The 24,568-nt window shown below is 45.0% G+C and overlaps 1 protein-coding gene and 1 pseudogene across 13 annotated transcripts in view; both read left to right on the plus strand.

The window, feature by feature from the left end:
• Nucleotides 1–24,568, plus strand: part of LOC147454952 (uncharacterized) — a 72,960-nt gene that overhangs the window by 12,445 nt on the left and 35,947 nt on the right. For 5 of the 13 annotated variants that reach the window (XR_015188719.1, XR_015188716.1, XM_086516785.1 and 2 more), the window contains 2 exons: nt 3–149; nt 18,287–18,639. Coding sequence is in view for 11 of the 13 variants with exons in the window: in XM_086516794.1 (XP_086372920.1) it covers nt 3–136 (134 nt within the window). In the remaining 2 variants the exon portion in view is untranslated. Of the gene's footprint in view, nt 1–2; nt 150–16,635; nt 16,774–18,286; nt 18,640–24,568 lie in introns of those variants that run through there. The other 8 variants (XM_086516787.1, XM_086516796.1, XM_086516788.1 and 5 more) reach the window with 3 other exon arrangements.
• LOC147454953 (uncharacterized) lies at nt 15,770–17,891 on the plus strand (annotated as a pseudogene).

The raw sequence follows: 24,568 nt of genomic DNA on the forward strand, positions 1-24,568 counted from the left end.
AGAGGTATTACTGGGAGCTGCAGGGTTGGAGCTGTCGCCACCGCCACCATCGTCCGGGCTGCCATCACCTTCACCAGTGGCACCGCCGCCGCCCCCACCGTCGATAGTAGCAGCTGCACTGCCGCTGTCACCATGACCACCATTTGAGGGTGAGAGAGAGAGAGAGAGAGAGAGAGAGAGAGAGAGAGAGAGAGAGAGATGTGAAGTCTTAGATGCCCAACCGTCAAAGAGAGTGTCCAAGCCTATAGGAAGAGATCGCACTTTACTTGTGCGTAAGAAGTCTTAGATGCCCAACCGTCAAAGAGAGTGGTTACATGCAGGTTTATCACATGCCTTTTTATATCAGTTTTGGTTCATGTTGTGGGCTCTATGAGTGGCATGGAGGATTCCTTATTTCCATCGGTTGCTTACTCATGGTGGTTGTAACAGACTTGGACACTCCAAGTCAAAAATCAATCGCGACAACACCAAATAACCACTTCAAAACAATTCACAGATCACAATAGATTTGCACTGGCCCGGCGGAGTTCCGTGCCTAGAGATATTGGCCCCAGAGACTGACGCCCCTTTCGGTATTTCTTTTTATATTAATCAGTTCAAAGTACAAGAGAGTGGCTAGGGTTTCACTCTCAGACTCTGCGTCTAGATGCTCTGAGAAGTGAGGCCCTCACCACTAATTTAAAGGTTACAAGGGATGCCCAAAAGCAGAGCCCCAAAAGCTTTTAAAAATAAAAAGCATCAGTTCTCTCTCTCTCTCTCTTAGAGAGTCTCTTTAAAAATAAAAAAAGAGCAAGTTCTCTCTCTTTCTCATGGCATAGAGAAAAAGCAAGATTTGCGTCGCTCGTCATTAAAATATATATATATATATATATATATATTCATTTTTTTAGCCTCCGCGATTTCCGGAAATTAGGGTTTCTGGCAGAAATTAGGGTTTGTAGGAATTTTAGGGTTTTTGCTGTCCGCCACGTCATCATTTTGTGACATACCCCCCTCTTGAAAGCATTGTAATCGACCGCGATTACGCCTGCAAAACCGACAAAAGCCATAAACCGTCTTAGTAGACACTGACTGTTAGTACCTACGTACTAGGAACACACATCTAGCACACGTACAAAATCGACAGTCACATCACGCGACATCACAGGACATCACCAGACATCACAGGACATCACATGACATTCAACATTCATTCGGATCTTAGACCATGATTTATCGGCAATGTAGTTAGCAATCACATCTAGGTCCAATCGGGACCTCATCGATGTCCGATTGACTAACCCCTATTGCAACCATGTCTATTCGAGATCAATCAAACCAAAATGCTGTAGTCATTTCGGCTATCAGTTCTTGCACTCAAAAGAACTCAAGAACTAATCAGTATCATTATCAGGAATTCCATTTCATAAAGTCATCCAGCAGAATACAGTCAGCTCTCAGTATCCCTGAAGCTCAAAGAGACATCAGTGACTTAAGTATCAAAATCGAGGCATCTGTTGACAAGGGAGCGGAGTGACTCTCCTCTTGTGCATCCCACTGCACCAGATCTCCGGCCAAGCTAAATTCTGGGTTCCGTTTGGAGTAGACTATGCTAAACCAAAACATCGAGGTAAAGTTTCACAATCCGAGGAGTATCTGCTAGGTCCTCCTCCTCCATCCACTTCGCATCAAATGCAAGAAAGTTCTTGAACTTAACCAAGAATCGCCTTCGGACTTTACCTTTCTTCGTATTGTTATGTGCCAAAATCTGTTCAGGAACAAGGATCTCCTTGTTTTCTTCCACTTCGGGTTGCTCATCAGGCTCCCCATCATCAGGCACATCACCCTTAACAAGGTTCAAGAGACTCACATGCAATGCATTATGAATCCTCCAAGTATCTGGCAGTTTCAATTGGAAGGAGACATCATTTATCTTGTCAGTGATCTGGAAAGGTCCGTAGTATCGCATACTAAGCTCTGGAAAAAGCCTCTCCTTTCCCTTTTTCTTTCGTAGGCGTGCCTTCTCAAAAGTAAGAGCACCCAATCATCCTCCTTCAATTTCAAGTCACGACGATGGCGATCCGCTGCCTTTTTCGTCGTTCTTGAGACTCCTGCAAAGTCTCGCGAACCTTGGCAAAAGCCGTATCCAAATCTCGCGAATATTCATCCGCTTCAAATATATTTCGTGCTCAGGAAGGATGGAACCTTCGCAGCACTTTCAACAATCTCACATGGCGTCTTCCCCGTCGAAGAGTGTATCGTGTTATTGTAGGCAAATTCCACCAAAGGTAAGTTCTTTTTCCATTGAGTCTTCTGATCCGAGATACAAGACTTCAATAAATCTAAAATCACTAAATTGGCAATCTCAAATTGCCCGTCAGTCTGCAAGTGGAACGATGACGAGAACTGCAACTGCGTGCCAATGTTCTCCCAAATTGCCTTCCAAAACAAACTCATAAATCTAGGGTCTCTGTCTGAGACAATCGTCTCAGACGTGCCATGTAATCGGGAAATCATCGTGATCATTCTGTGTTCTTGGGAGATCAAAAATGAAATCCATTGCAATACTTTCCCAGGGGTGGGTGGGTATGGGTAAAGGCTGTAACAATCCCTGTGCCTTATGCCTGTCAAACTTGACCTTCTGGCATACCAAGCAACTGCGCACAAACTCTTCCACATTCTTTTTGAGTCTCGGCCCAAAGAAGTATCTCTCTACCCCCTTCATGGTGGTAGCAATGCTGCGGTGACCCGTAAAAGGTGGACAACGGCATTCAGTCATAACCTTATCCCTCAACGGCTGTGTAACGCACAACATAGTCTTTTTCATCAAGTAGCCTTCTCGAAGGGAGTATCCAACTACTGTCTCCCCATCCCGTATCCGTGTGAAAATATCTGCAAAATCTGTATCTGTGGCATACTGATCGACCATATCCTGGAAGCTCCTACGATGTATCGCGGAAATAGCCAGAACCAACGGTTTCCGAGACAAAGCATCTGCCACCACATTCTTCTGTCCCTGCACATGGACAATCTGGAAGTGGAACTGTGTGACAAGATGTTCGCCTGCCGCATCTGCTTTTCCAAAAGCTGCTTCTGTGACAAGAAGTAGTGTAAACTCTGATGGTCTGTAAAGACAGTAAAATCCGCTCCGAGTAGGTAATGCCGCCACTGAGTAAGAGCATGGATAACCGCCAAAAGCTCTTTCTCATAAATCTGTGTTGTCATCTCCGGCCTAGAGAACAAACGGCTCTCGTAAGCTATGACATGGCCTTCTTGCATCAAGACCGTACCCAGACTACGACCACAAGCATCACAATATACTTCAAATGACTTCTGCAAGTCTGGCAAAGTCAAAATAGGTCCCGTAGTCAATTTCTCTTTCAATGTCCGAAAGGCAGTCACCTCTGTGGGTCCCCACGAAAAAGGTACTCCTTTCTGTGTCAAGGTATGCAAAGGGGAAGCAACCTCTGCAAACTTTCGTATGAACCGCCTGTAGTACGAACACAGTCCCAAGAAGCTTCTAACTTCATGGACATTCCTCAAATGGGGCCAATCACGGATAGTCTCTATCTTGGCCGGGTCCATTTGCACTCCTGCTGCTGACACAATGTGTCTCAAAAAGTGTATCTCTGGTAGGAAAAATTCACTTTTCTTTGCATTAATCACTAACGTGTGATCTCGTAATGCGTGAAAGACTTGAAGCAGATGATCTCTGTGTTCTGCCTCATTCTTGGAGAAAACAATGATGTCGTCAAAGAAAGTGCCAACAAATAGCTTGTACTCTCGAAAAATCTTGTCCATCATCTGGTTAAATGTCGTAGGAGCATTGGTTAAGCCAAAAGGCATCACCAAAAACTCAAATAACCCAAAAGTCGTCCGAAAAGCTGTCTTGTAGACATCTCCTGGCGCTATCCTGATCTGATGATATCCACTCTTCAAGTCAATCCTGCTAAAGCACGAGGATCCCTGTAACCTGTCAAGTATAATATCATCGATCCTAGGAATCGGAAATCTGTTCTTGATGGTGATTTTGTTGAGAGCGCTATAATCGATGCACATTCTCCAAGATCCGTCTTTCTTCAAAACCAACAACACTGGAGAGCAATACGGTGAAGTACTAGGCTGGACAAGACCCTTTTCCAAGAGGTCTTTCATTGGGTTCATAATCTTTTCATTCTGTACTTTGCTCACACGATAAGGTGGCCGATTCGGTGGCGTGCTTCCAGGTATCAGATCAATGGTTTGATCTTCAGGCCCTTTGAAAAGCAATCGGCATGAGTGTGGAGAAAAATCTTGGCGTTCTTTTGATCAGGTCAAAACATATTCAACCTTTATCCAGCTCTCCCAAAAGAATGAGTAAGAAACTGAAGTTCATCAAGTACAATCTCTAAGCCCTTCATTTATCAAAGTTGCTTTCTCGGCCCGGTAGTCAACCACGGCGTAGTTCTTGTGGTACCAAGGGATCCTGAGTAGAACGTCACTCTCGTGCCTTGAACACCCCTGTCATTGCAAACAAAGCTTGCCAATGCTCGGTGTAATGGCAACATCCCATCCGGGTGCCAGTCGAACTACCTCTGCGTGTGGCGTCAGTCTGTCGGGCGTAATTCCAAATCGAGCCGCCAATTCCAAGTGAAAAGAAGTTGGCCTTGGCTCCTTCAAAAGAGCTTCCTGATCCTTCACTTTGCCCCAAAAGCAGCAAAGTTTGTACTTTCATTCATTAGATTCGGTGCAGGTCCCACTCCATGTGGTACCAATTCTGCTTTTCTATCTGCCTTTTCTGCCACATTCCTCAGCTACTCTCGAACTCTCAGACATGTCATTGTCTTTATCATTCTGTTCTTTCTGTGCCTTATTAGGGCACTTCGTGGAGATATGTTCATGTTCCCCGCATCCAAAGCACTTCCCCTCTCTGATGAAGTGAGCTCTCTCCTCAGGAGTAAGCTTGGGTCGTGCATCATTTTTCTCTGGGTTGCTCTTTTTCTTTCTACTTTCATTCCCAGAAGTCTGTTCGGCTCGTTGTGTCATGGCCTCATCTGTGGGGTAGGTCAGACTGCCAGAGTGAATGGCAAAGCCCCGCTTCGCATGACTCATCAACTCCTGAATAGAAGCTGACTTCTGTTCCAAGCAGTGATCTCGGATCTCTGAAGGTAGACCCAAGGTAAACCGCTCAATCTGTTCTCTGAACGAGATCTTCTTGAATGAAGAGGCGGGTAGAAAAGAGCTCCAGAATCTTTCACAATAAGCATGATTGTATCTTTCTTGGTTATCCGAAGATGGTTCCAAGTAGCTCGTACATCTCGTTCATATTCTTGCGTCAACCAAGAAGAAATAAAAAGCTTAAATTTCAGCCATTTAATTGGCGCACTCTTGTTAAAAGAAGCGTGGACCACCACGTACGAGCATTCCCCTTAAGGTAAGAGGTAGCTCTCCGAATCTTGGAGTGCTCTGAATAGCGTCCTCCCGCGAAAGCGATGTCAAACTGTTGTATAAAAGACAAAGCCTTTGAAGCATCTGAGTATCCTGAAAAGTATCAAACTTGATTAGTGGCCACCTTCCTTAAACTCTCGGACTTTCTTGCTTTTATCTTCGAGAAAGTCATACTGGTTGGCTTTGTAAAAATTCTTTTTGTTCGCATAAAACTTTCCGTCATCGGAATCTGAGCTGTCTGTAGACGAGTCCTCAGTAGAACTGTCAGTCTTTGGGCGAGATGTAGCCTTCTTTGCCTTTTTCTTGCCCTTTCCGAGGCTTTGTTTCTTGCTTCACTTTTTACCTTTTTTGTCTTCTTCGCTCGAATCCGAGGAGCTAGAAGAACTATCAGAAGAAGAAGAAGAAGAAGAACTGGGGACTCCTTCAAATCGAACACGCTTCTTCTGTTTCTTTGCCTTGTCAAAAGTCGACTGACGACCCAAATAACCTGGAAAGTCAGTGCTTTTCTTCTACTTTTTGCCGTGCTTTTTGGCTTTCTTTTGCGCGTCAAAAAGCTGAGCAATCCATGCATCAACCACGTTCTCCAGTTCCTTCTCCGTATATTTTCTTGGAGGCAGAAGGTTTCTTGAGAGCGGGTTTCGGGAGTGGTGTTGTGGTTCTCTGCCACTCCATCTGTACCTCTTCCAAAGAGGTCTGGTTCATATATTTTGCCATCTTCGGGTCCTTGGCAAAATTGAGCATCATCTTTGTTGCATCGCCGATCAACTGGCGACGCTCCATCTCTCGCTGCTCTGCCTAAGTAGGCCAAGGCGGGCCATACTCTCTGCCGGAATCTTCGTTGTTATCCCTGCCCGCATCTCCTGATGCAGAGGGAGTCGACTGATCATTGCCTAAAGCCATAGGTGCCGCGGAAAAAAATTTCGGGGATCGGATTTCCCGTAGAAGAGAAATCGGCCGTGCTCTGATACAACTGTAACAGACTTGGACACTCCAAGTCAAAAATCAATCGCGACGGCACCAAATAACCACTTCAAAACAATTCATAGATCACAATAGATTTGCACTGGCCCGGCGGAGTTCCGTGCCTAGAGATATTGGCCCCAAAGACTGGCGCCCCTATCGGTATTTCTTTTTATATTAATCAGTTCAAAGTACAAGAGAGTGGCTAGGGTTTCACTCTCAGACTCTGCGTCTAGATGCTCTGAGAAGTGAGGCCCTCACCACTAATTTAAAGGTTACAAGGGATGCCCAAAAGCAGAGCCCCAAAAGCTTTTAAAAATAAAAAGCATCAGTTTTCTCTCTCTCTCTCTCTCTCTCTCTCTCTCTCTCTCTCTCTCTCTCTCTCTCTCTCTCTCAGAGTCTCTTTTAAAAAAAAAAAGCAAGTTCTCTCTCTTTGTCATGGCGTAGAGAAAAAGCAAGATTCGCGTCGCTCGTCATTAAAATATATATATATATATATATATATTTATTTATTTATTTTTTTTAAATATTTTTTTTTCAGTCTCCGTGATTTTCGAAAATTAGGGTTTCTGGCAGAAATTAGGGTTTTTGCTGTCCGCCACGTCATCACTTTGTGACAGTGGTCTTCTAGTGGTCTTCTAGTGCGCTCTTGCAGTGCTCAATTGAGCTTTGATCCTCTATATATACGCTATATAGATGGGATTGTGGAGACTTCCCGTCGCTGCTTTTGGGAATACTTCACATCACTCCTTCTTTGGAGAGTCTTTGCATTACTTCTCTCCAGAAAAGGGGTCCAGTTTGGCCTTCTTACCTGGGGAGCGGCCTCTTCCATGGCTCGTTCGAGAGTCCCTTGGAGTTGTTCAATGCGGTCGAGCTTGCTTGGGGCTGCCAAGATAGCTGCAAAGCTCGGTCGGGTTCTCACGAGGGTCTTCAAGGACTTGTTCTCTCAATGGTTGCCATGCCTATGATGGCAGTGAGTTGTAAATGACTAGACCCCAGTGCCCTAGGTGGGAACAAGGGCTCAAATTTTACTCTAAGCTGAAAAGTTCTGGAGAAAACTTTTCACAGGGCTCTTAGCTCGACACTAGTTCAACTTGAACGATTGCAGACGTGTGAGCTCTGGCTTTCGAGCTCGGGCAAGGATGAAGACCAATGGCCTCTAGATTAGAGTTGCGAGTAGAAGTGGCCTCCACAGTCGAGCTGAGGGCAGAACTGAGCGAGAATTGTTGTTTGCTGGGATTCTGAGCTGCGCGTAGGCTGAGAGCACTTTGTCCTTGTCGAGGCACAATTGAGGCTAACGTCACTCCACATGGCGGCCCCTCGCTCCTGGAGGAGGCCAACGATGGTGGTGGGGAGAAAGCTCTTAATTGGGTGGGTGGGGGGGAGATATATAAACGTCTACAAAAGGCCAAAATGACCTATGAGACCAACAAGTTACAAACTGGTGAATGTAATACAAAGTTTGTGTGCTGAAAGAAAGACTAACGTCCTAAACAAAATGTTGTAGTGGAAGTGAAAGTGGGGGAAAAACTGGAGACTCTCTAGTCAATACAAAGTTACAAAATAATGAGGGATGCAAGAAACTTAAGCTACTAAGAAGGGGGTAATCCTCCATCTCGAAGTAAATCCAGCATCTGTCGGTGTCGGATCTCCTCGATGTCATACATGGTCAAAAACCTGACTGGGTATCATGCATGGGGCACCAAAATAATCTGAATCCTCCTCTGTAATCTTCGTCTATGCTGGGATGCCCTCCTCTTAATCGTGGACGCTTGGAATTTGGATCTCCCTAGGTCCATCGCACAGTCAATCAGTGTGCCTCTAGTGGAGGTGGGATCCGAAGTCCACTGCAAAACCTGTTTGTCTAGCTGTCTAGTGGTAATGGCTGGTCTGAAATAGTCCGTAACCTACGGCTGAGTCTGTCTCTCTGGTCACCTCAACAAGCAATCTCTATGTCTCCTCAACTCAAGCAAGACCATACCCAAGCATCTCTGATCTTGGTATCCCATAACTCTGGAAGGTGGTTTAAACCCTCCCTGAATAAGGAATGGAATCGCCCGCGAATCTCATAGTGTGGAGCAATGACATATGTAATGCAGCTCTATCTCTGGCTCCCTATGACATACACGACATACCCTGGCCTCAGCCAGAACTCCTCTATAACTGTCAATCTCAATCTCAAGCTGGTGTGAGGATGTGCGTATCTAGCCACTAGCACACCGCACCCCATATAATAAATGTGTATCCATATAGCTGGGCCTGACTACAAAGCCATTTGCTGTGAGTTGGAGGAAATGTTCTCTGTAAAATGCCATCTTCGTGCCCAACTCCTGAGTAGGCTCTATCCAAGTCCTCCTCGGGTCCACTTGAATCAAGTCCTGGTGGATAAGTCTGGTAATCTCTGTCTGTGTCATAGCGAGAGAGGGGGCCTCCAAAGAGTACTGGAAGGGAGACAGTATGTCCATGCTAAAACCATACATCTGGAACCAAGAAGTCATCTGTCCATACAGCAAGCCGTGTCTCCGCCAGCAAGACTCAAGAGCAAGTCGGGCATAACTGTTTCTAGGAAGGTCTCACAAGCTATGTATGAAAGAGACTGATCTAGTAAGTGCCTCAATCACCACTGGAGCGGCAGCTAGCTCTACTCTAATAATCTCATGAGGTATCGAGGCCTTGGCTCTAATCATCCAGAAAATCATAGATACCAAGGGCCTTTCCATCCATTAGTGCTGCCAGCTCTACCGTGATAGCCAACTGAGGGGCCCCAAATTTGCACCCCATACATGATAGTCGAGGTCACCAAAGTATTGAAAAGCTTAAGTTTGGTTTGAGGTTCGTGAAACTGAACCTGCAAACACATCCTCTCAAGTCTGCCCAAGGCTGCATAGGCTTTGGTCAATCTAGTCTCTATTGCTCTTCTCAACGAAAAAATTGGCCCACTAAAAACTACCCCCAGATAAGTATATACATCTGTATACTCCACAATCTCCTTCCATAGGTAAATGTGAGAGCTGCCCTCCTGACCCACTGTGGTGTGGACCATAAACTTGGTTTTACCAAGGTTGACAAACAATCCACTATCCTCCGCAAACACATGTAAGGCATCCAAATGGCGTTGCATTTCCTCTGGGGAGTCAGAAATCAACACTATATCATCAGTATATAACAAAAGTGGGATCCATGTCCCTGCTAGTTGTGCTCCTCTATCCCCTTGTCTCGTAATGTAATCAGAGGCCTCATCTACATACATACCAAACAAAGTAATAATTGAGTAAACTGGGGTAGAAATCCCCTCGAGAATGCGTACCAACCCGTTTATTGGTTCATCTACGTTGCATGCACAGTCTTTGAGGAAGACAAGAATTTTTCCAATCACTTTTATGGAATAGGTATGCTCATGTTTTTGTGTTGGAAGTGGTTTTCAGGAATTTTCAGCCTTGGAGGTTCTTGAAGAAGGTGGATCTACGTCCATAGACAAAGTTGAAGCATTGAAGGAGCTACCAATGATTTTGTGTCGCTTTCGACGCGGCTCAAAGAAGCAAGCGTTGTAGACCTTTATGAAGTTCAAGTATTGCACGACCTGCACTTCAGAGTGGGCCGGCGAAGAGTCCTTTCCAGGATTCCACATGCTATTGGCGATCTCCCTCGACGCCATACAGTTCGATACCAGTACCTCACTTTGAAAAGGAGGGGATGTCACGTGACACATCCAACCCTATGTATCCGTGGACAAGCTACAACATGACCAGGGTTCAGTTCAGTCAAGTCAGTCTAGAATAGGAAGTGATCTGGCACCTTTGTGACTGTTCGCAGACCGCGCATGTCCAGACACTTAGATTAGATGCATATCCTCTGGTTGCACACAACATGACCATCAGATTTCCATCATATTCCATCAAGAGCATTTTTATAGTGCATAGACCTATTTTCCCTATTTTTGACATTTTTCACTTATTATTTTTAAGTGACTTTTGGTAGAAAGTAGGTAGGGAAAATTTACTAAGTTTGTATAAATAGAAGCCTAGCGCTAGGCTCTAGCACTTTGCGGAAGAAGAGGCAACAGGAGCATCACTCAACAGGCACCTTCTCAGCAGGACCCCCAACAACATGGCCTAGCGTTTTTGCAACTCATCATCAAGCTAGCGTTTTTGCAAGATAGATCAGCCTTGGCGATTTTGCGTTGCAGAGGAGCTTCGGCATTAGCAGACACAACAGAACCACTTCACGACAGCAGAATTCAGCCCTAGCGTTTTTGGAGCAACAGGCGACCTCGACGTTTTTTGCAGTTCCGTCGCGACAAGGCAACAAGAAGACCAACGTTTTCAGTTTTCAGCAGTTAGCACCCGCAGTAGAAGTCCCAAACCTCACAGATCTCACCTTCTTGCACAGCAGATCCTCGCCGCACGATCAGATCCCGCGTAGTTTACAGATTCAGCCCGGAAAATGCAGATTTCAGCATCTGCGTTTTCAGCGCGTCGTCGTCGTACTGTCGTCATCGACATAGAGTCAGAATTCAGCAGATAAGGATTTGCAGATTTCAGCCCTTGGTGTTTTCAGTTTTCAGCCCATCTCGTCGTCATCCTCATCGTCGTCGACATTGTCGGCAAGTCCAAGCATTGTAGAGATTTATGCAATCATAAGTAGACCGCTCTGGCCATAGAGAGTGGGGCCTTCGGAGGAGGGTTTGACAACATTCTGGTGTGGTATTCTCCTCTCTCTATCTCTCAGTCTCAGCACTTCCATTCACGGTGTTCATCCACTTTGTTTGTGTCCATTGCACTCACTAAAGGAACGGAAGGCTCTCCCTTCCGTAAGTAAAAGGAACCTTGAGCACAATTCGGAGCACTCATCTTGAGCAAAGTTCAACATTCACTTCTGCTCCACCTTACAATACAACTTATAAAGCTGATCGACAAATAAAACCGCCAACTCATGGCTTTTTACTATCGACTTCGTTGGTATAAACTTCGCCATTTTTGTGAGTCTATCGACCACAACCCAAATGGCGTCATCGCCCCGACTAGTATTTGGCAAACCAACAATGAAGTCCATGGAATACTTTGCCACTTGGCATCTGGGATTTCCAATGGATGTAGCAGGCCAACTTTCCTAAGGCGCTCTGCCTTATTGACTTGACACTGAGCGCATCTCTTCACATAGCTCTCTATGTAAGAGCGCATCCTTTGCCAATAGAAATATTGCTTGACCAAAGCCAAAGTTCTTTGGATGCTTGCGTGCCCAGCGCTAGGAACATCATGGCATTCGCACAAAATCCTTTGTCGAACCTCATTGATTCTGGCACGCAGACTTTTCCATTTCTGAACAATAGTCCACCTCTAATGGAATATTGTCGTTGTCTTGTCTCTCTTGCACGACTCACTTGGGTCTCCGGACCACCCAAGCCTATACGCGAGTCGTGCCTCGTTTGACCTCGTTCCATATCTTGCCAAAATAGCTATTGAAATGACATAGCCCTTGGAGAGAGAGATAGAAATCCGTTGAGATTTCAACCATAGACAAGGCATTAACCCTAGGAATCCTGCTAAGTGCATCGGCAACTCGATTGTTGGATCGTTTTCTATAACGGATTTCAAAGTCAAACTCTGGCATAAGCTCACCCATCTAGCCTTCCTGCCTCTGAGATCGCTCTGATGACAAACATAGCGCAAGGAATGATCTGTCCTCCATGCAACAAATGTAGAGCCATACAAGTAGTATCGCCATTTCCTCAAGGTGTGAACTACGGCGTAAAGCTCCTTCTCATGCGTTGGATAACGCATCTCAACATCAAAAAGTTTCTTACTTTAAAACAAGACAGGACGTCCATCCTGTATAACACCGCACCAATGGCATAATCACTAGCATCCTTTTCAACCACAAATGATTTGCTAGGATCCACAATGTGCAATTGGCGCAGTAGTCACCAAGTGCTTTAGTGTCTGAAAGCTCTCGTCAAAACGCTCATTCCAGTCTCCAGACAACAGGGGGATTACCTTTAGGGTGAGGACCTGAAGTCTTCGGCCCTTTCACCCCTCCTTTTAAAAGTTGCGTAAGCGGAGTAGCAACTTTAGGAGTAATCCTTGATAAATTTGCGAAAGCATCCTGGCAAGCCTAAAAAGGACTTTACTCGGCGCACATTCTTTAGAATGGGCCAATTTCGCACTTTATCTAACTTTTTAGGGTCGACGCGAATTCCATCGCGATTAATGATATGACCCAAATACAGAAGCTCTTTCTTGAAGAATTCACACGGAAGCCTTAGCATAAAGCTTCTCAGTTCTCAGTACTTCGAGAACAACGTGTATATGTCCCAAGTGGTCAGAGAAACTTCGGCTGTAGATCAAGATGTCATCGAGAAATACAACAACGAAGTTGTCCAAAACGCTCTCAACAGATACATTCATTATCTGCTTAAATGTAGCTGGAGCATTGGTCAAACCAAAAGGCATGACCAAAAACTCATAGTGACCATAACGCGTATGGAAACCTATCTTAGGAATATCTTCCAGTTTGATCCGTATCTGATGATAGCCTGATCGCAGGTCTATCTTCGTAAAATACAACACTCCATGGAGCCGATCTATCAGATCGTCCATGTGCGGAAGCAGATACTTGTTCTTAACAGTGAGCTTATTCAACCCTTTGTAATCCATGCAGAAGCACACAGTGTTATCCTTCTTTCGAGAAAGTAACACTGGCGCTCCCCACGGGGATTTACTTGGCCAAACAAAACCCCTGTCGAGACTTTCAGCTGTCTCGCTGAATCTTGTCCTCCTCAGTTTTACTAAACCGATAAGGTTGCTTTGAGAAGGGATGACTACCAGCCACAAACCCAATGCCATGATCTATTGCTCTCGAAGGCGGCAAGCCAGGAGGTAGATCATCAGGAAAAACATCCTTGAAATCAATCATGATTTTGTGGATAAGGTTCGATTCGTCGGAATCCCCAAGTTCAACAGAAGAACATGAAACATTTTTACGAAATTCAATGACAGAAGTACCAAGCACTAATGAATCAAACCAAACAGATGGTATACATTGATAAAAGTCAACATCAGAAGACTTTGTATCTTTATACATTTCCAAAGCAGTAACAACTGGTATTGCAAAACCATTATTTACAGAAATCTGATTACATAGCGCGACAGATACATGAGGCATGTCTTGCTTAACAAAAACAAGAGAATGATGTACATAGTCTATATACAATGAGTCTTGTTTATCATAAAACCATGGATTCCTAAAATAACACGTGCTTTGTCTAGGCGCGTGATGAGGAAATCCAGGTTCTCTTTGTAATCAGCCAGCTCGAGCGACAAATCTGGAACCATCCGTGAAGAAAAATAACCCTAATTTTGGTGCAAGTTTCAGGACGGAACCTTTGTCGACTTTCAAGCTCGACTGATGTCGAGAATGCTTTTTCATTTTGAATTAGCACTCTTCTGAATTTTGTTTGAGAAATTGTTTAGTGATCTTGTTTGAAATTTATTTGAAATGGATAGTATGTGTTTTAAACCTGTCTTGGTGCCAATTTGAACTCTTTTGACTCTGGTTTGAATAGTGGTTTCAATGCTTGGTGATTTACTCTTGGGTGGAGTAGTGAGAAATGATGTTTAAGCATAGCGACATATAGTAGGCGTATCTCATAATGTTTTCTAACTTAACATTTTTTGGCTCAAAACATGTTCTATTCTAATGTCTTTTGCTAGTTGTTCAAGTGTGTTTTAGAGCTTCATGGTGCTTGTTTATGTATGCTATGATTAAGCATTGAAGAGACATTGAGGAGGTGCATGACCCGCTTCATTTGTCCTTATCAAAGTATCATATCTAAAAAAGTTGACGTATTTTATTTTTTGGTTCTCATAAATACGTCTAGTACGCGTATTATACACCGGGTATTAAACATCCCGTCCCGTACCTTGATTGCTATGTGTTTAAGACATAGAAATAGGGGACGGGGGGATGCGGCCCTAAACTCCGGGACATGATGGGGGACGCGAGAACGGGGGACGGGACGCGTTTTTCCAACGCAGGGGCGTTTCTCACAAGGGACGGGGACGGGACACGTCTCAAGACGCGGGTCCATGGTGATGGGGCAGCATGGGACGCGGGCAGGGGACGGGACGGCCGAGGGCGGCAATTTTTTTGAATTTCAAAATTCAAACTCAAGTCTCAACGGCCAGATTGGGGGGAGGGCTTTCTATTTAAGGGCACACAAGCCTTGGCACCCACACAAGGAGCATTGTGGCAACTTGGGCCTTGGAACTTGGAAGTTGGCAAGCCTACCCTTCTAAGTTCTCCCGAGTTCCATCATCCATGGGCCATCTCTCCTCTCTCTCTCTCTCTCCCCCATCTCTCCTCCTCTCCAAGTTGAAACTTTGGAGCCTACCTCTCTCTCGTTCTCTCCGAGCTTGAAGGCTTGAGCCTTGAACCTTGGCCCTTAAACTTTGAAGCCTACCTACTACCTAGTAGCTCTTTCTCTTTCTCTGTGAGATTTCTCTAATATCTATTATCTATGGTATCTTAAGATGGATCCGAAGCTTCTCTAAGTCCTCATCCCTCTCCTTCCTCCGGCCCCGCCACGGCTTTTCAACCTCCTTTCTCCGCCGACTTCACATTGACATGGTGGAATGAGGCGATTGCTCTCAAGTCCGGTGTTGGAGGTGGAAGCAAGTCATGGAAGTGCCGTAGTTGTGGCTATGAGCGCAATGGTTCCCTGAGGTAGGTGCACATCCACTTCCTTCACGAAAAAGGGCATCAAATTCAATTTTACCCGCAAACCGTGTCAGAAGAGGAGAAGCATATCAAAGAAGCCAAGAAGAATCGTACCAAGCGTCGCGCGGTGAATCCAAGGGAGATGGCCACGGCGGCTTTTATCCGAGTATTGGCATCCCGCATCATTTTGTGCATCAACCGACACCAACGGCGATCGCGTCCCTCCACTCTCTACAACCCTTCATTGTCATCTTTCCCTCATTCTCGTCCACCCAAGCGGCAAGCAACTCTCGGAGATAGTTGGAAACCGGCCTTGAAAGAGGAGGTAGATGTCGCCGTAGCAAGGTTTTTCTACCACAACCATATTGCTTTCAATGCAGCACGGTAAGCTCTATAGACTTTAACTTATAAGGCTTAAGCTTTAATCTTTAGTTGTACAATGTATATCACTAATGTACATTTTAAAGAAATGGCACGGAAGATCAGAGAGTTTGGACTCACATATGTCCCTCCCTCTTCGGAGAGCTTGCGCACCACTCTTCTTGACAAGGAGAAGATAATGGTGGAGGCGGCATGTGCATCCACAAGGGCTTCATAGAAGAAGAATGGGGTATCCCTCATTGTGGATGGGTGGAGTGATACCCGTCGTTGCTCCATTCATGGCGTGGTGGCATATTCTCGGGGGGAGATGTATTTTATTCACTCCCATGATGCATCGAAGACCGGGAAGAGTGCACAAGTACTTGCATCGGAGTGGGCGCTTACCATTGAGAAGGTGGGAAAGCATGATGTCATTGCCATCGTCACTGACGGAGAAAATAGCAATCGTGCCTCCGGAGCCATTATTGAATCACTTCATCCAAAAACGACGGTCACAAATTGCATGGCTCATTGCCTCAACAATCTTCTCAAAGATATAGGCGCCTTGGAATGGATTTTCCCCGTCATTGAGCATGCGAATACAATGGTGAATTTTGTCAATAATCATCAAAAGGTAACCATTAAGTGTTAACCAATCTCATTTCAATTCGACTCTAATTTCACTATGGAAGGCCAATTCTCGTTTTGAATGTTAAAACTTGATTTTTCTAAATAGTTAAGGGTTGAATTTTCAAAGAGGTCAAAGCTAGCTCTTCTCAAATACTCGGAGACTCGCTTCGCCTTCAAATTTATTATGCTCCATCTCTTGAGTGTGTGTAGTGGGGCATTGAGGGGACTCTTTATTAGTAACGAGTTCATGGCAATGCCCGAGTCAAAAAGTGTCAATGGAGTGGCATGCCGAGCATGGGCCGACATGCCGGAATGGTGAGAGGAAGTAAAGACAAATCTCCAAAATGGTGAAGCCTATCATCTATCTTTTACGAGTGTTGGATTCCAATTTCCATGAAACCTTGCATCGGCAAGATATATGAGGCCATGGACACCATGATTGCCTCTCTTGAAAAACTTGTGACCGACGCCGATAGGTATTCACGTCGCACGAGTCACTTTTAAGTTTTCCCTATGCTTAACAAGTTTACTCTCTTAAGTTTGTTTTGAATCTTGATAACGTAGGTACGAGGAGATCCAAGAATTGTGTGTGTCAAGGTGGAATTATCATTCTCCTCTTCATGTGGCCGTTTATGTAGTGGATCCACAATTCCAACAAGGGAACCAATGGAAAGACAAATCGGTGATGAATGGTTGGCAAACCATCCTTGCGCGCCTTGTGCCTCACCCAAAGGAAAGGACCGAGATTCGGAGGCTAATCAATGTCCACAAGAATGGAAAGGGAGAAATTTGTCACATGCCTGATGCACAAGCATCTCGCTTTGAGATGGGGAGTGCTCTTTGGTGGGAGGAGTTTGGGGCGAGATTGGGCGGTTTACAGGATTTGGCTATTCGCATTCTTAGCCAAGCATGCACTACGTTGCTTGGAGCAACTTTGGAGTGTGTATGTTCATGTTTCCTCAAAGAAGAGGAATCGTCTTGATGTGCAGAGAGCCAATGATCTCATATATGTCTCATTAAATTTGAAGATGCTTTCCAAGTCAGACCAAAGTGACGATTTCGCGGAGTGGGCACTTGCAGAGGATGATCCTATCCCAGAGACACAGATAGATGCAGAGGGAGAGATTGAGATAACACCACTTGAGGATGATTTTTGAAGCAAATGGACTATGTAGAGCTAGTTCTCATTCAGTTGGCACCATGGGTCAACATGCAGACCTCTTGAGTCTCGAGTCTTGACTCTTGACTCGAGTCCTTCCCTTTTTGACTCTCATATATGCTAAACTCTACTTATCCACTCTTCAAAGTTCACTTGTACATCATTATGTTTTGCCCTTTGGCGAGGATGATTGATGATTGATCACCACACCAATGGTTTCGCGCACGCCGAAACGCCCTTACAACATACAAGTTACGGCATGTTATATTTTGGTATTATGTAATATGAGTGCAAAACCCACTTTTTCTTTGCAATCTTGTGCTCTTAGTGTTCATTGTTGTCTCAGTATTAAATTTGCAAAGAACTAGTGTTTTTTAAAGCGCGTTTCCCGTCCGCGGAACCCGCCACGTCTCCAAGACCTGTCCGCGGAACCCATGTGACTATGGTTTAAGAATGCTTGCACATACTTATGGCCAGGACCCTTATGGTTATTTGTAGGGGGAGTATTGAATGTTTAAAAAGTGTTGTTTTTACTCATGGCCCGACCCTTGTGGTAATTTATGGGGGAAGTATTGTTGTTGTTACTCATGGCCCGGACGTGGATGGTTATTTACCGGGGGGGGGGGGGTGTATATTAAGAAGTCTGAGCAGTGGTTACTCTCAGCACGTCCAAACGACGCAGGCTGCGGTCTAGGGGGTGTTTGGTTGTAAAAGACCTCTATATCTCATGGCCCGAACCTTTTTAGGTTATTTGCTAGAGGAGTGATGAGGGAGTCATTGAACGACTCATGGCTAGGACGTGGATGGTTATTTTGGGGGGGGGGGGGGGGGGGGGGGGTTTATCAGCGATTTTATGTTCCTATTTCTTGTAACATGCATATGTGAGCATTTGTGTTGCATTGTGACGTGCCAACCACTAAATACTCCTTATTAAATAAGATTTTTTTGGGAAACCAATGACCCAGGATATCAAGAGCTCCAACCTGGAATGAGAAAATTGATTGTCCATCGAAATGATTCTCGGAAATTTTTGAGCTTACTTGAGTTGTTTTGCAGATACACGATAATCGCGAACGATTACTTTCTTTCAAGAAGGGGGGTGTCACAAACTACAGACGTGTCAAGCCACTGAAGAATGGAGCCAACTTGTAGATCCTGGTTGAGGGGCCTAAACTCTAAGAAGAAGAAGTAGAAGAAGTTCCCACCAACTTATGGGACCCCCTCCGATGGGGCCCAACTGACCTAAAGATATAATAATAAAGCAGGACTAGCGCGCGCACACATGTTGCTATTTATACGAAGTATAACTCCTTCTAGTATATAGGAGTGGCTTGTTGCTATTTCCTAGGTATAATTAGCTGGGACTGTTGGCTTGGGAAACTTCTGGTGAATAAAAGGCTTGAATTCACTAGGTAAATTTCTGAAATGATAATAGTAAATGGATTTTTAATGGTACCTAACCACTTAGAAGTTAAATGGGGTAATGGGGTTTTGGGCGGGTTGGCTTGGCTCTTTAAACTTTGTCCTCATCTGCTTGATGTTACGGTGGCTCCCCCTGGCAGATTTGCGCTGCAGCTCTCTCTCTAAGTGCTCTGTGTGTGTGTGTGTGTGTGTGTGTGTGTGTGTGAGTGTGTGTGTGTGTGAGGCGGCACTGATGAATCTTCTCCCTGAAGCTCGGCTCACCATACTGCTGTAAAGGAATGTGGCTACTGACACCAAACCCTATAAAAGGTGAGCTTCCGTGCTCACTTAGCATTGGTACTATGTGTTTCTGTGGTGTGTGTACTTGTGAGTGGTTGTCTGTACATCCCGAAAAAAGCGCTGATGTGGCATACCGTATGGACTTCCCTGATTTGCGGCGCAAAACGCGGCAGCAAGCTGACGTGGCATGGCTCTACGGAAATCTACTTTTACGCTAGCTGAATTCTACGCAAGACAATTTGAGAAGCTTTTGGAACATTGCTTTATTTTTAAGAGCTTTTAAAATTGGAAGCTTTTGGGGCTCTACTTTTGGGCATCCCTTGTAACCTTTAATACGTGGTTAGGCCCTCACTTCTCAAAGCATCTGGACGCAGATTCTGAGAGTGAGAACCCTCCCACTCTCTTGTACTTTGAACACAAATTAATAGAGAAAGAAAGGGGTGCCAGTCTTTGGGGCCAATATCTCTAGGCACGGAAGTCCGTCGGGCCGTGTCGAATCAATTGTGAACTGTGAACTATTTTGAAGTGAATCTCTAGTGTGTCGCGGTCGAATCTTGACTTGGAGTGTCCAAGTTTGTCACAGTGGTATAAGAGCGCGGCCAATTTCTCTTCTATCGTGAAATCTGATCCTTTTTCTCGCAGCACTTATGGATTCCAACAATGAAGATTCTAAGAGTGAGAACCCTCCCACTCTCTTGTACTTTGAACACAGATTAATACAAAAAGAAAGGGGCGCCAGTCTTTGGGGCCAATATCTCTAGGCACGAAAGTCCGTCGGGCCATGCCGAATCAATTGTAAACTGTGAACTATTTTGAAGTGAATCTCTATTGTGTCGCGGTCGAATCTTAACTTGGAGTGTCCAAGTTTGTTACAGTGGTATCAGAGCGCGGCCAATTTCTCTTCTACTGTGAAATCCGATCCTTTTTCTCGCAGCACTTGTGGATTCCAACAATGAACAATCGACTTCCTCTGCATCTGGGGATGCGGAAAGAGATCACGAAGAAGACTCTCACGAAGAGAAACGGCCAGTCGACAATGGTTGACGACAGGACAAAGATGATGATGAATCTTACGAAGGATCCGAAATTTGCAAAATTTTTGACTTAGACGTCCTCTGACGAGGTGCACGCCTAGTGGTAGCAGGCCACAGAGCCACCCCTCAAACCGACACTCAAGAAACCTCTTACTCCGAAAATGTTTACAGAGCAAGAATCGGAAGAGGTGGTTGATACACGGATTACTCAGCTTTTTGACGCGAACAACAAAGCCAAAAAGCACGACAAAAAGCAGAAGAAAGGAACTGACTTCTCGGGTTATTTGGATCGTTGATCTACTTTTGCCTCGGCAAGAAAGCAAAAGAAGCATGTGCGATTTGAAGGAGTATCCAGTTCTTCCTCTTCTTCTTTTTCTGACAGTTCTTCTAGGTCTTTTGACTCGAGCGAAGAAGACAGGAAAGGGAAAAAGCGAAGCAAAAAGCAAAGCTTTGGAAAGGGCAAGAAAAAGGCAAAGAAGCCTAAGTTTTGCCCAGTTTCTGATAGTTCTACAGAGGACTTGTCTTCAGATAGTTCGGACTCCGATGATCATAGATTTTATGCAAAGAAGAAGCACTTCTATAAAGCCAACCAGTATGACTTTCTCGAGGATAAAAGCAAGAAAGTTTGAGAATTTAAAGAAGGTGGACAGTCAATTAAGTTTTACACTTTTTTTGGATTCCGAGATGCTTCTACGGCTTTGGCCTTCATACAACAGTTTGATATAGCTTTCTCTAGAGGGCATTACTCAGAGCACTCCAAGATTCGGAGGGCTACCTCTTTCTTCAAGGGGAATGCTCGAACATGGTGGTCCACCCTTCTATCAAGAAAGCGCCAGTTAAATGGCTGAAATTTAAAAGGCTTGTTATTTCTTCTTGGCTGATTCGGGAGTACGAACAAGATATACGAACTGCTTGGAATCATCTTCGGATGACCAAGAGAGATTCTTTGGACGCATATTGCGAGAGATTTTGGAGCTCTTTTGGACCAACTTCTTCATTCAAGAAGACCTCGTTTAAAGAACATATTGAGCGGTTTTGCTGCGGACTTCCTACGAAGGTCCGAGATCACTGCTTAGAACAAAATTCAGATTCTATTCAAGAACTAATGGGTCATGCAAAACGGGGTTTTGCCATACATTCAGGGAGTTTGACTTATCCCACATATGAGATCATGACTTAGAAAACCGAACAGACTTCTAATAATGAAAGTAGCAAGAAGAAGTGTCCCCCAAGAAAAGAAAGATAAGGATGCACGACCTTGGCTCACTCTTCGGGAGAGAACCAACTACATCAAAAAGGGGAAGTGTTTTGGATGCGGGGAACATGGGCACATCTCCGCGAAGTGCCCTAAAAAGGCATAGAAAGAACAAAATGAAGAAAGGCCGGAGAGTTCGAAAGCAACTAAGGAACGTGGACGAAAAAGCAAGATGAAAGAAGGATTGGTTCTCCACTCCGTGTTGCGTGTCGTCTCTCTCTCTCTCTTTTAGTTCAGTTGTTATTGAAGTGTTAAAAGTGTGTTCAGTCTGTTCTTTTCTATTGGCACGTGGTGCCCACCTTGTGACAGTGGTATCAGAGCATCAGGCGTGTGCTTTTCTAAAAGCATACCGGTCCTACAAAAGAGCAGACAGAGCTATTGGAATTTGATTCGAGGTATCTGCTTTTCTAAAAGCATACCGGTCCTACAAAAGAGCAGACAAAGCTATTGGAATTTGATTCGAGGTATCTTCGGCCTCCAACTCGGACTTATTAGCGACTCCCACCCTTACTTCATCGCGCATCGGGCGCGCTCCCGTCTTCACCGCAGTGTCTTACAAGGCATAAGCCAATTAAGATCACTTGCAAGAGAAGGATCCAGATTTGTTTCAAGTCACTGTTTTTTTTCTCAGAAGCAGTGCCATGCACATCAACAACTACCAAGTAGCATACTCCAAGTACTTGGCAAGCTTTCAAGAAAATTTTTGCCCGAAGTTATATGGTTTTTGACATCTTCCTTCGGAGTGCAACTTCTGGCAGAGTGGGGTATCCTGAAATGCTTGCCATGGAAACCCTAGTAGATTATAACTTGAAGTTTCTCGACATCTCCCTGTCACAAAACGGGAGCGTACACGAGCACTTAGAAAATCTGAAAATTATAATTCTTTGAAAACATGAGAGAAGGGAGAAGATCGACACAGTATTGGGGACCAGAAGATGGGCTGCATCAGTTCCATTCGTTTTCTTCATTCCGCCCAAAAGCTTTTGGACGTCTGGCAACAGTAAGATGTGTTGCAACTCCGCAAGCTGAGCTTGCACTTGTTGAAGCTCCTCTTCAACGCTTCTCCCTTGGCTCGACATGGTTCTTCCCGTTCTTCCCGGAATCGTCCTTCTTTGCAGAGAAAGAGAGGAGTCCGAGCTCTGATACAATTGTCACAAAACGGGAGCGTACACGAGCACTTAGAAAATCTGAAAATTATAATTCTTTGAAAACATGAGAGAAGGGAGAAGATCGACACAGTATTGGGGACCAGAAGATGGGCTGGTCACACCCCCCCCCCCGTTAAGAGTATTCTTTTATTCAGGGAGAATTCTTATACAAGCACGAGAACCCGAGGAAACCCCTCCGTTCTGTAATCTTAGACCCGAAGGTCGTGCTTTCCCGTAAAGGGCTTGGGCACAAGGCCGTTCCTTCCCGTGAGGGACTTAGGCGCGAAGCTGTACTTTCCCGCAAGGGACTTAGGCGTGAAGCCGTACTTTCCCGTAAGGGACTTAGGCGTGAAGCCGTACTTCCCGTGAGGGGCTTTCCCGTAAGACGGGAGATTCCTGCAAAATAAACCACACAAAGCAATAATTCTCAATGCGTATCAACACCTTATACCTGTCGCTCCTTGCTCGGAGAATCAACCTCCGTACTCAGTCGTCACGCGAGCACTTGCAAATTCCGTCGCCAGTCTCTGCTCTAGAATCCCAGCGCTTGCACTTCTTGCTGCTTATGGCTTCTCTGAAATTGAAACACTGGCTACCCTTTTGTAGGGTCTGGCACCTAGCGGGAATAGTAGCCAAAAGCAGAACTGGGTGCTCCTAGAGAGAGGAGAGAGAAAATCGTTGAAGCTGGCGCTTTCTAGAGAGAGGAGACAGAGATCGCAAATCAGCCCCCCTGCGTAGGTTTTAGCGCTGGCTTTTTTTTAAGAGCCTTGCTTGCTTTATTTTATTAATAAAAGCTTGGTCACTTAAAAGTGATCGGCCACTTTAATAAAATAAAGTGTGAACCTGTTCAAACTTTAAAAACTCACTGAGTTAGTGAAAACAATGCTACACGGACACATTCCAGGCGTCCCCGGGTGCAGGACACGACACAGATGCAATGCAGACATAGACTTCTTGCGGGAAAACATCTGTCCTCCCGCGACTGTTCCTGCTTTTCGTAAAAAGCTTCATTGAACCCATCTTTATTCTTGTGCTTGCGTTCTTACGCGTATTTTCTTACTCAGTTCGGATTTCCTCCTTAGCCTACGGGATGCCCCCTTAGTGATGCACCCGTCACCCATCATGTGACGCATTAGAGGCACTCGTAACCCGGCCCTTTCCACCGAACTTACGGAAACTCCTTCGCGATGTTTACCGTTACCCATCAAATGACACATCAGAGTTGTCCGTTCCTGATGGCAGTTCCTGTAGCTACAATCTTTTTAACAGTTCTTAGTGCACATAATAAAATATCCAAAAAAAAAGATTAATCATTAAAAATAAGAAAATAGTCCAATTAGCAACACTCCCAGTAAATGTCTCTTCACGATCAGATGACCTTGGAGGTTCAGTGTGATTGCTATCTCTTGGGACTACCATCGCCGCTAAAGAAACACTGTTTGTCCAAGAGCTGATGGACCATGCTGTGCTCGGCTACGACCTGATGGAAGGAACCTAACCCTAATTTTTGGTGCAGGTTTCAAGATGGAAAGTCAGTCGACTTTTCGAGCTTGACTGATGTCGAGATTGCTTTTTAAGTTTGAGTTCTGTTTGATCTTGTTTGGTGATCCTGTTTGGAAATTGTTTGAAATGGATGGTATTTGTTTTGAACCTGTCTTGGTGCCGATTTGAAATGTTTGACTCTGGTTTCAATACTAGTTTCATTGATTGGTGATTTTTACTCCCAAGTGGAGGAGTGAGAAATCCTGTCTTGATAATGTTTGAACCTCGGAACGACGCAGGCCGATGCTTGGGGAGCGTTTCGTTGTATGCTAGAAAACCTCCGAACGATGCAGGCCGATGCCTGGGGAGCGTTTGGTTGTATGCTTGAACCTCCGAGCGACGTAGATTGCGGTCTGGGGAGCGTTTGGTTGTACAGTCCTCTGAGCTCATGGCCCGGACCTTTCTAGGTTATTTGCCGAGGGAGTGGCGAGGTAGTCGTTGAGTAGCTTCATACCGTAGACCGTTTGTCTCAGGGGAGTGCTCAGCGGTGCTGTTTGTTGTGTCTTGTAACATGCATATGTAAGCATTTGTGTTGCATTGTGATGTGCCAATTATTGAATATTCCTAATTGGATGAGATTACCTGGGTATGTAATTTTAGTGCATCAAGACACCTGTGGAAGTTTAGTACGGTCTGGGTGTGATGGCTAATTTTACTA

This window comes from Adiantum capillus-veneris, chromosome 7 (genome assembly GCF_014529385.1).
Source record: "Adiantum capillus-veneris isolate H3 chromosome 7, ASM1452938v2, whole genome shotgun sequence".
Taxonomy (NCBI): domain Eukaryota; kingdom Viridiplantae; phylum Streptophyta; class Polypodiopsida; order Polypodiales; family Pteridaceae; genus Adiantum; species Adiantum capillus-veneris.